Source organism: Neolamprologus multifasciatus, chromosome 10 (genome assembly GCF_963576455.1).
Source record: "Neolamprologus multifasciatus chromosome 10, fNeoMul1.2, whole genome shotgun sequence".
Classification (NCBI taxonomy): Eukaryota; Metazoa; Chordata; class Actinopteri; order Cichliformes; family Cichlidae; genus Neolamprologus; species Neolamprologus multifasciatus.
In genome coordinates, this window is record NC_140448.1 from 6,861,439 (window position 1) to 6,873,672 (window position 12,234).

At 39.1% G+C, this 12,234-nt stretch overlaps 1 protein-coding gene across 1 annotated transcript in view; it reads left to right on the forward strand.

Moving 5' to 3' along the window:
* Positions 1 to 10,738: 10,738 nt before the first annotated feature.
* The window catches only part of LOC146509486 (CXADR-like membrane protein), a 70,708-nt gene continuing 69,212 nt past the window's right edge, over positions 10,739 to 12,234 (forward strand). The window contains exon 1 of the mRNA XM_085173655.1: positions 10,739 to 11,084. Within this exon, the coding sequence (XP_085029781.1) occupies positions 11,051 to 11,084 (34 nt within the window). The 5' untranslated portion in view covers positions 10,739 to 11,050. The remainder of the gene's footprint in view (positions 11,085 to 12,234) is intronic.

Here is a 12,234-nt window from a genome sequence, read left to right on the forward strand (position 1 = left end):
CTTTGCAAGTAAGCGGAGGTGAAAGAAGCTGGTCTTGATCACATTATTTATCTGTTTATCGAATGTTAAATTACTATCAAAAATCACACCTAAATTCCTCGCAAACGTTTTTTTTTTATAATTTTCTAAGGGGCCAAGGTCGTAATGGTCACTAGGGCCGAAGACAATGATCTCAGTTTTCCGTTCATTTAGATTGAGAAAAATTTAAAGTCATCCATGCCTTAATGTCTTCCAGACAATCGAACAGTGTCTTCAGAGGGTTCACAGATTTGCGTTTCAGTGGGAGGTAGATCTGTGAACCATCTGCATAACAGTGAAAGGAGATACCATATTTTGTAAAAATAGAGCCCATAGGAAGCTTGTAAATTGAGAAGAGAACTGGGCCAAAAATAGATGCCTGAGGGACCCCACAAAACAGCGAGGTCCTTGGGGATAACGTGTCTCCCAAACCAACAGAGAAGGAACGATTAAATAGGTAAGATTTATACCATTGCAATGCAGTCCCTTTAATACCGGCATATTGTTGCAGCCGAGAGATAAGAATCCCATGATCCACCGTATCAAAAGCAGCACTGAGATCTAGTAATATTAAAATGGTGGAATCTCCCGAGTCTGTAAAAGCTAATTAGAAACTTTTAAAAGAGCAGTTTCAGTGCTATGATGCGTTTTAAAACCAGACTGGAATATTTAACCAATGCCGTGATTATCTAAAAAGGTCTGTAGCTGGAGGCGGACAATTTCTCCAGAACTTTTGATAGAAAAAGCAATTTGGAGATTGGTCTATAAGTTGATAGAACTGTTGGGTCCAGGTTCTGCTTTTTAAGGATAGGTTCCACCACTGCATGTTTAAAGTCAGGGGGAACAGGCCCAGACTGAAGACTGCTATTTACAATGGAAAGCAAACATATACCAACAGTGTCAAACACATCTTTCAGCAATCTAGGTGGAATGATATCCAATGATAATACAGAACTTAATTTGACAATTAGGACCACTGTTTATTGACCACACTCTCTTGGGTTGCTGACTCTGCAAGCAGATATCTGTTGTATTAGTTGTTTTTGAGTGTGTGTATTTGTGTAAGCAGGCACGGTGACGCAGCTTGTTAAAGTCTGACTGTTACAGCCGAACTCATTAGCCCAGTAGCCATGACTAACAAGAGCAACACAAACACTAGTGTGCTTTATTAGCTTGCTGAGCCATCAAAAATGCCAGCGTGCTCTGCCACATACATGAATTCCAAATCCGACCGGCAGTAGCTGCTTTCTCCCGACTATGTGCACTTTGTTAAACTATTTTTTAGCTATAGCCACAAAGCTAATACCAACATTAGCTAGCACTGTAAAAGAAAATGGAAAAAACACCATGTAGATGTATTAGAGATGACTTTTCATACAGCATGCACCACCATGATCCTGTGGAAACGTCCCCAATTAAAGCAAATGTATTTAATCCACTTACCCTCTCAGTACGCCTGCTGACGCCATGTCAGAGTGTGGCTGAACCTGTGTGGTCAATTGTGCTCTCTTTAAATTATGTTGTTCAGCGTCTTACTTGGATGCGTCAGTGGTGGTCAAACATGATTACACTGGTTTTAGTATTTAAATTTAGTTCCTTTAAATCAATGCAAGAAAAATGAGTAGTTTCTGTATTGTTTATTAGGTAAATGTACTTCAGTGGTACTTAAATAGAAATAAATAAAAGAAACATGAAAGACTTGTGTAACATTAACTAAATTCGTCTGTACAAATTCAAAGACCTGCCAATTCCCATTTTTTCAGTACCTTGGTGACAGACCAGTTTCCTCGCTGAAGAGTGGGGTCAGCGTGGGATGTGAATGGATGGTTACCTGACACCTTTTAAATTCTTGTTGGTTGGGTCAGTAGTGCATTCAAATAGGAGGACTGGCTTTCTTTAAAAGTCATCCTAAACTTTAGTAATAAACCGTTTGAGCACTGACAGAAATGTGAACCTTACTGTAGCATAACACAGCTTCTCAACTGTGATGTACCTCGAGATAAAGTGGTGACAGTCCCTCGTGAGATGACTCATCTCATAGTTCAGTGGAAACCTTTGGTTTTCATGCAGTTTGCTTCTATATAATGAGCAGCTTGCAGCACTTTGAGGAAGGAGGGGGATGTGTTTGTGACCTACATGAAAACACCATAGAAGAGCTCAGAAAAATGGTCTGAATTAATTTGACTCAGTGAGTATAAAGGTAGTTTTCACACTCATCAGACTAAATATAATATTTTGAACAGATACCCTGGAGCTGTATCGATTCTCAGAGTGGACAAACCACTCAAATGACCTTGATGCATGCTCAGTCATGCAGGCGTTCACCTGGACATAGCGTTTTCCATCATGGTCCGGGTGAGTGCGGAAATATTCACCTCTGTTTGCTGTCTTCACGCCTGGGCAGAGTCGCCGCGCTCAGCATGTCTCTACACCTGCGAGTAATCATGCTGCCAGCATTTAAGACCAGCGCTCATCACTACTGCTCGCCAAGTGATCTGCTAACCCTAGCACTGTCACAGTCATAGCTCTGAGTGAAGTTTTTCATAGTAAGCCATAACTCTGTGTTTGGCGTCTACAGCCTTCAGCCGACTGCCGCTCCTCATCGTGGACAATATTCACCATCTTCTGTTCGTTAGTTTGCTCGCGCCGGGTCAGTTACTCGCAGCAGACGTTCTCTCGGCTCGCCTGCCTGCCCTCTGACCACCATCTCCAGATTACAAACTCTGCATTCTGGCTGCTCACCCGGACCCTCTGACGTCTGCCTCACAACGGCCCTCCGCCTGCATAACTGTGAGACCGAACAGATTTTGTTTTTTCCCCCAACCGGAGATCTGGGAATGACTTATTGAAACACTTCTCTGTTTCTTGCAGCGTGCTAAGACTCCCGATGGTATTACCTGGTCCTCGTGCCCGTCCTCCCTGCCTAACTCCTGAGTTTCCCAAATGTATTTACATGCTCATGTTAAATGTGTTTGATCACAGTGTCCCATTGGTATCATTGCTCTAGGAGACCTAAGTTCTCAGTTTATAGTGTTTCCTTGTTATATTGTGAAATCCTTAGTATATAGTGGACACTCTTGTTTGCTTGACAATTCTGTGCTTAATTGTAATAAAGTCTTGTGAATCATGCTGTTTCCAGGGGTGAGCCTCCAGGGGTGAGCCTCCAGGGGTGAGCCACCAGGGGTGAGCCACCACATACCACCCCTGTATGAGCACCCAGCCCCAGACACAGAGAACCACCAACGCACCAGTGGGTGGGGGCATCAGCCACTGGATGGGACTATGGTGAGAGGAAATAGGCGTGTTTCTTCTTCTGAAAGAAAGAAAGAAACTACTCTTATGTCATGAGGTGTTGCTTCTGATGGAGCACAACCTGAGAGGAGAGTGTCACAAATAGTTTATGTCTGGGTGCAGAGGTGGGTGGTAACGAGTTACATTTACTTGAGTAAGTTTTTGAAAAATATGTACTTTTAAAGTACCGTTTTTGCACAATACTTTTTACTTTTACTAGAAGAAACGGTACTTTTACTCCGTGACATTTGGCAACATTCGATTTGTTACTTTAAAAAAAATTTCACACATTGGATAATACTACTAATAATGGATCATGCTGCCACTGGAGCTACCGGTAACTCTTTCACCAGTCAGACGTAGCCATGTGGTCACATGACCAGATATAAAATGGCGGGCTGAGCAGCCCGAGCCTTTTGAGGGAAACAAAGAGCTTTGGCTGGATTGTGGGAAGACGAGCAACAGAATTTAAACTGGATCAGTTAAACATTAGTCAAAGAGCACCGTTACCAGCAATACCTCCTTCCTGATGCCACAGTAGACTTGACATAGTCGGACAAGAAGAATAAGGATGAGGCATTTATTTTAAACTCTCATGCGGTACAGGCTTACATTGACCAATATTATAATCATGTTCAAATATATACAGACGCCTCAAAGAACACAACCGGTCAAACTGGTGTAGCAGTAGTGGTCCCGGAGTTCACGGTGGGAACAGGGAAAAGGATTATTAATGGACTTTCCGTGTACACTGAAGAAATGCTCGCAATACTGTTAGCTGTTCAGTGGGTAGAAGACATGAGGCCATTACATGCAGTCATTTGTTCAGATTCTGTTCATCATTGGTCAGTCTGCAGCACAGTCATTCAGAGGGTAGAGCAGATGTTTCAGCAGAAGTTCAGAAATACACATGATGGGACTTACAGTTGTTTTTTTATGGATTCTGGTGCACTATGGAGAAAGGCAGGTTTATTTATAGAGCACAATTCAACAGCAAGGTGATTCAAAGTGCTTCACAGAGACATTAAAAAACAAAAACAAATAAAAAGCATGATTTATGAAAAAAAGAAGAAGAAAGGAACAGTAGATAAAATCAGTAGTTAAAATGTAGGTTTTGAAATTTAAGCTTAAAAGTAAAACAGTGCAGCTTTGGTGTTTTATTCAAATGCAGCTGAGAACAGGTGAGTCTTCAACCTGGATTTAAATAAACTGAGTGGTTCAGCTGACCTGAGGCTTTCTGGGAGTTTGTTCCAGATATAAGGAGCATAAAAGCTATATGTCTATATGTCCCTGGGCGAGCCCTCAGGTCTTCAACCCAATTACTCCTGGCTCAGCCTGGATCTAGACTTAAATCTAGGGGTGACCGTGCTTTTGCCCTGGTTGCACCGAATCTGTGGAACAACCTTCCTATCGCTATCCGTGCGTCAGACTCAGTTTTATCTTTTAAATCCCATTTAAAAACTCATTTATTCAACATAGCTTTTCCATCTAGTTAGCGTCCCTGTTTTATACAGTATTTGGTTCAATTTCTTATTTATGTACTTTATCTTTTAGCTATATCTGTTCTTAGTAACTTTGTTCTTATATTCCCTTTTATTGTTGTATAATTAGTGCCCTTAACCTGATGACATATGTGGTACTTTGTTAATAGTCTTTTATTTATTGTCTTAATTTTCCTGTTTTTATTGTAAAGCACTTTGGTGTACCGCTGGTCTTTTAAATGTGCTATACAAATAAAGTTGTATTGTATTGTAAAAGCTGAATGCAGCTTCTCCCTGTCTGGTTCTGACTCTGGGAACTGATAAAAGACCGGATCCAGATGACCTGAGGGATCTGGAAGGTTCATACTGGGTCAGGAGGTCACTGATGTATTTTGGCCCTAAACCATTCAGAGCTTTATAGACCAGCATCAGAACTTTAAAGTCTATCCTCTGACGGACAGGCAGCCAGTGTAAAGACCTCAGAGCTGGACTGATGTGGTCCACTTTGTTGGTCTTATTGAGGACTCGAGCAGCAGAGCTCTGAATGAGCTGTAGTTGTCTGACTGATTTTTAGGTAGACCTGTAAAGATGCTGTTACAGTAATCAAGCCTACTAAAGATGAATGCATGGACTAGTTTTTCCAGGTCCTGTTGAGACATCAGATCTTTCATCCTTGAAATATTCTTGAGGTGATAGTAAGCTGATTTTGTTATTGTCTTAATGTGTTTTTCTAAGTTTAGGTCTGCATCCATCACTGCACCCACATTTCTCGCCTGGTTTGTGGTTTTTAGGTGTACAGATTGAAGTTCTCTGGTGACCTGTGTTCGTTTTTCTTTGGCGCCAAAGACTATTACCTCAGTTTGTTTTTGTTTAGCTGGAGAAAATTGTGGCACAACCAGTCATTAATTTCCTCAATGCATTTACCAAGAGCCTGTACAGGGCCTCTGTCTCCTGGTGACATTGTGATATATATTTGTGTGTCATCTGCATAGCTGTGATAGTTTATTTTGTTGTTCTTTATAATCTGTGCCAGTGGGAGCATGTAAATGTTAAACAGAAGGGGTCCCAAGATGGAACCTTGGGGAACTCCACATGTGATACTTGTCTAGCACTGCTAAGCCTTGCATACATTCTTGTTTTGAACTTAATCTGGAATTTGTTTTTTCAGCAGAAACACCTGTAATGTTGGCACGACTTTGTTTCTCTTCCCTTCCTGTCATCTTCAGGTCAAATCTATGCGATTCACAACTTAAAGCACTCATAAATATTGTGTTTTACATCTGATTGCCTAATGATATCCTCCACACTATGCACTTGAACATATAAAAGTGATGATCACCTCTTTCATTGAATTTTGAGTGTTTTAATCAACATTGTCACACCTGTGGTGTTCCCAGACAAAAGTGACTGCCATAGGAAATGAACTGGAATCCACCCACTGAACTGAATTTGGGGGTGAAAAATGTTTTTTGTGCTAGTTTAACCCTCCGGTCGCGTTCATCCCGACCCAATACTTTAGTGTTCCCAGTCAAAGCTGACTGGTCTATTTTAACAGCTCTTAAATTAGCATAACAGTTTTCACCACCAAATTCAGTTCAGTGGGTGCGTCAATGGGGGTTAGGGTTTCCACAGGTCTGACCTTCATCAGACATCACCTAGACACAGAGTTGGGTGAGGTCAGCACAAACAGCAGCCTAATGAAGATGACTTCTTGGGATCCATGGGGTCAGGAAATCCAGAATCAGGGAGCTGGAGAGGTACCTGTCATATCCATTCACTGGAGATATGGATCTATTGTGTAGCTTTCCTCACATCAAGAAGCTGTCAGTCAAAGTCAGCTTTTTTTAATATTCCTGCTGTCCGCCTTGGGAATAAACTTCCTGATTATACCTGTTGCATTTCTGTGTCCTGTGTTTCTGATTTACTTCATCCCTCCTTGTATTTAAAAGATCCAGCCCTAGTCTGAGATTCTGGCACATCGGCTTCAGTGTCTACATAGATATGTTGAAGTTGCCTCGTAATAAAACCATTTCTCTGAGGCTGCTGTAAATGTGAATGTATTTACTGTGGGTATTGCTTAAAAAAAGCTTTGTTGTGAAAAACTGAAATCTGGAAGTTAGAATTGTTGTGTCTTATTTTGTTAATGGTTTTACATAATTTCTATTTGAAAACACTGAATTTTGTACATTTATGTATTTTTGTTTGTCTGAGCATTTATTTAAACAAACTAAACACATAAATTAGACATTACAACCAGTTACTCAGTACTTGAGTAGCCTTTTCGCCAACTACTTTTTTACTCTTACTTGAGTAAGTTTTTGGATGGCTGCTTTTCACTGTTACTTGAGTAATAATATTTTAAAGTAATGCTACTCTTACTTGAGTACAATTTTTGGATACTTGATCCACCTCTGTCTGGGTGTAAGTGGTTGGCAGAAACCTTCATTACTTCTCAGCGTCCTGGAGGTGTGCAGATTGCAGCCCACCACCTTCTAAGTGCAGCGGACAAAACAGAGCAGTCTGCCTTCATCCATAGCAGAGACAGCAGCGTACTAGATGGTGATGGAGGAAGTGAGGAGGAGTAAAACTGCACCATCACTGACTTGGGTTCAGATCTTGTACTTTTCTCGTGGTCTCCCCTCATACATAGAAAGGTCTATTTTTGTAATTTTGCCTCTGTATATCTTCACATTAAATCAAATCAAATTAAATTAATTTATTTATTTCACACTTGGTCAACAGTTTCCACAGTTAGTTCTTTCAAACAAACCAACTACACTTTCTGACAGTAAAGCACTGCAACCACGTGTGAAAAGATAAGATAAGATAAGATAAAACTTTATTAATCCCTCGGGTAGGTTCCTCTGGGAAATTTGTTTTCCAAAAAGCACAGCACCGACAGAAGTTACAGAGTTAAGAATATTATATATATATATATATACACACATATATAAATACAAAGACATATATAGACAAAATATACAAAGGGGATAAATAGAATAAATAGGAATAAATAAAAATACAAGTGAATTGCACATTTCAAGTATGGAGTCTATTGCACCGCTGATTATTAACAAAAAGTATTGCACAAAAGGTAATTGCACAGTGAAGTGGAGAGGCACTACAGCTTAGTTGTTCCCCCCTCCTTTGTCCTCCTGTTTCCCCTCCCTCTCCCCTCCAGAGAGGAGTTAAACAGTTTGATGGCGTGCGAAAAGGAGCAGGCAGAAGAATATATTCTTATTAAACCCCGCCCCCTATCTACAATCCAACTTATATTGCAAGTGGGCACCAAAAGTCAAGGAACAAACGAACATTAACACTTATTTCCAGTCCTAACTCAAACCAAACAACAATTTACAATCAGAATGTACCACTCCACATAGTAACAAGGAGAAAAATAAAAATTTAAATAAATGAAACAAAAAATAATGGATCCTTTTTCAATTAACTCCAATTTCATTCACATTCTTCATATTGAGTTATCGTTTTAGACATGTAACACTTTTTAAAACAATGTAAATTTATACAACTCTTTAAATTATAATGAAGAGACTCCCACAGTCGTATACTCCTAACCGTTGGACTCATTAATCTTTGTTGTCCTAGCTAGCTGATGCTTAAAATAACATTTCCTTCTGCTGTCTTCTCCCCCCGAACACATTAAAAATACTCTTTGTAACTTAGAAGGCAAAATATTACTTTTAGCCTTAAACATAATTAATAGTTTCACTAAATCTCCTAATTTTAATAATTTTGATTTTATAAATAATTTATTTGTATGTTCTCTATATTTAATGTTATGAATCATCCGTATCACTTTCTTCTGTAATAAGTTTAAAGGTTTTATAGTATTCTCATATGTATTCCCCCAGACTTTGACACAGTAACTAAAGTATGGAAAAAACAATGAGAAATATAAAATGCGCATTGTTTTGTGGTCTAATAAATCTCTTACATTTCCCAAAATATAAATGTTTTTAACCATCTTCTTTCTAAGATACTCAATATGTGATTTCCACGTCAAATTTTCATCTACTATTACACCCAAAAAGCGAAATTCAGTAACTCTTTCAATCAATTCTCCATCAATGGACATAATGACTTCATCCTCCTTTACACGATTGCCAAATATCATGAATTTCGTTTTTGTCAGATTCAAAGATAATTTATTTACATCAAACCATTTTTTAAATCTTAACATCTCAGAAACCATAATTTCAACTAAATCTTTCAAATTCTCTCCAGAGCAATAAAAATGTGTGTCATCTGCAAATAAAATAGAATTTAACCTTTTTGATACATCACAGATATCATTAATATATAAATTAAAAAGTTTAGGTCCTAAAATAGAACCTTGAGGAACGCCACATACAATCTTCAATCTTTCAATTCAATTCAATTCAATTCAATTTTATTTATATAGCGCCAAATCACAACAAAAGTTGCCTCAAGGCGCTTCATAGATACAGAGAAAAACCCAACAATCATATGACCCCCTATGAGCAGCACTTTGGCGACTTTCAGAGGTGTTGCCGAGATAATGTAATTTTGCGACCTATTTTCTAAATAACTCCTTAACCAATTCAATGCCACTCCTCTCACAATATAATTATACAATTTAGAAATCAAAATATAATGTTGTAACGTGTCAAAAGCTTTTTTTAAATCAACAAATACCCCAACTGTGTATTTATTATTATGGGTTGCAGATGAAATATCGTCAATGAAAGTCAACAATGCTAATGCCGTTGATCTATTTTTACGAAATCCAAATTGATTTTCATTTATTAGTTGATATTTTTCAATAAAACTATCAAGTCTTTGCACAAAACGTTTTTCAAGCACTTTTGAAAACTGTGACAAAAGAGACTCTGGCCTATAGTTGTTAAAACTATGCTTATCTCCTGATTTATATAAGGGTATCACTTTTGCCACTTTCATTCGGTCAGGAAATACTCCTGATTGTAATGAGAGATTAAAAATATAGCGTAGAGGAATACTTATACAATCTAAAGTCTTTTTAATTATAACCATGTCTATACCATCACAGTCAGAAGATTTTTTATTTCTAAAATTTTCTACAATTGCTACTATTTCTTTCATGGTAATATCAGCTAAGAACATAGAATTAACCGCTCTACTTTCTCCTTTCCAAACTTCATATTCTGGGTCGTCATTTTTTCTAATTAAATTTGCTAAAGTAGGTCCAACATTTACAAAAAAAGTCAAGGTGAGATTAAAGTACACACTTTGTTTTTATTTTGTTCAACGCTTTTGCAATCACAATTATGATCCGAATGTGATGTCTTACTAAACACTTTTGTTTTTCCAAGATGAGCTCTATAAATTCTCTCTGGCTCCTCTTGTTTGTGTGTTTGTTTTATCTGTTTATTTATTAATTTCTATCAGTATTATTTCTCTTATTTCAGCATATGTGTAATATAACAATGTCTAGCCAAAGGCACACAGAGAAAGATCCAGGAGAAGGGGGGCATCAGTACTGAAGACCTGAGCCCAAATACGACCGTTACCTTCACCCTCTGCATCTTCTCTAGCTCCTCGCTCAGCTCTTGGTATTTCTCCAGATTCTTGTGTTTCTTCTCCCTGATGTTGCTGTTAGTTGTTATCGCAACATCTATTAGTTTTTCTAGTTTTGAAAATGATTTTATACTTGTAGTCTGTAATATCTATTAGACCTTATATAGATGTAATATCACATTCTTGTATAATAATTGTATAAAATGCAGGTCACAGCAGCAACAGAAGGTCCAGTTTATTTATAGCACATTTCCAAACAGTCCATGATGCAGAAAGGGCTTAACGATGTAAAATGATAATAAAATAAATAAAATCCACAACAATGAGGCAGTAAAATGTAGAAAAACACACAAATAACTAAAATAAGTCAATAAAAAAAATCTAAAACAACAACTAAGGCTGTTAACCAAAGTGTTTAGGTCAACGTTAGCAGCCAGACTATAAAAATGTGATTTTAGTGACGATTTCAAATGTTTGTGCAGATCTGGGCATCTGCACGCGTCCGCAGCTCTGCTTTTGATTAGCTGCAGGAGTCGCAGCAGGACGCACAGACGGGAAGACATCAAGGAAGCAGCACGCTGACGAGCAGACAGGTCAGCAGACGCGGGGCTTTGCGCTCGGATGAAGGGCGATGCTGACTGTGGCGTGCAGTTGAGGTGCGGCTCCGGGTCTCGCTGTGGTCGCGGTAGAGCGCTCCCCTGCTCGGATTTGTCCTTGGAGGGATGTCGGCTTCTCATCAGATCAGTCTGTTCGTGGGTAAGCTTTGCTTTAAATGTCACACAGTGGTGTGTGTGTGCGTGTGTGTGTGTGTGTGTGTGTGTGCGTACTGCGGGTTCTTGCTGCACTCCCACAAAGCTTTGAAAAAGTTTTCGCGGTACTGTTTGAAAAGCACCTCTGTGGATTAATGTGCACATACAAATAAGGGCGTAAATACCTCAGTACAGTAGACGCAGCACAGACTGCTCTATATTTTCTTCTGCTTATTATCCAAATGACAAAAGAAGACTGTTTTATGAAGGACAGAATTATTCCCGTTTATATTATTAGAGAATATAATAAAATCCTGCACCTGAGCTGTGGCTTCACCTGCAGACAGAGTAAGACCAGAGTTCTTCCACAGGATATACGTGTGTGTGTCAGTGCTCATGTTGATAAAAACATTGGACAGCAGTGTTGTTGATGGAGTTTTTACTGTCACAGTATCCACTGCCCACATCCAGCTGACTGCCATTTTGTGCCAAGAGGAATTTGTCATAGATTTCCAGCTGGACAGTCTTTTGAGCATCACGAGCATCGTTACTCTCCGTGCTCTTTCTCACTTTATGTCCTTGTTTCTCTGCCTGTTCTGTGTTAGGCAAGCAAAGAAGACAAAACGATGGATTGAAGTTTGAATTAGGTGCTGATTACATCCTGATTTACCTTCGTAGGGTGTGTGTAGCTATTTATGTGCAAATTTCACATTATGACAGAAATGCCTGAGACTTACCAAGCATGTTAGCATTTAATGAGAAATATGAAGGTGGAGTAAACAGCTGCTGCAGGTGCTGCTGACCATTACTGTTTTAGAAAACACATGAGAGAGAAACAGCACCACCATTGGTGTGCTTGTCTGTGGGTGATGAGACACTTCATTACTTGCATTATGGGAAAATGTTAGACGAGCCACAGCAAGCACAGCTTGTTGTACTTCATCAGCCTGTCGTGCAGCTAAGTAAATGTGATGGAGCCACCATGACACATCAGTTTGTTTGTGCACTGACACCATGTGTGGGTCGTGTAGTAGTATTAGGATTCAGTACAGTTGGAGTATGAAGATAGCTAAAAGCTGTCTGTAAACCAGCTCTCGCCCTCATCAGTCCTCAAAAAGAATTCATCTCTTTCAGTTTTAGTGGGTTAGGGCTTTAGT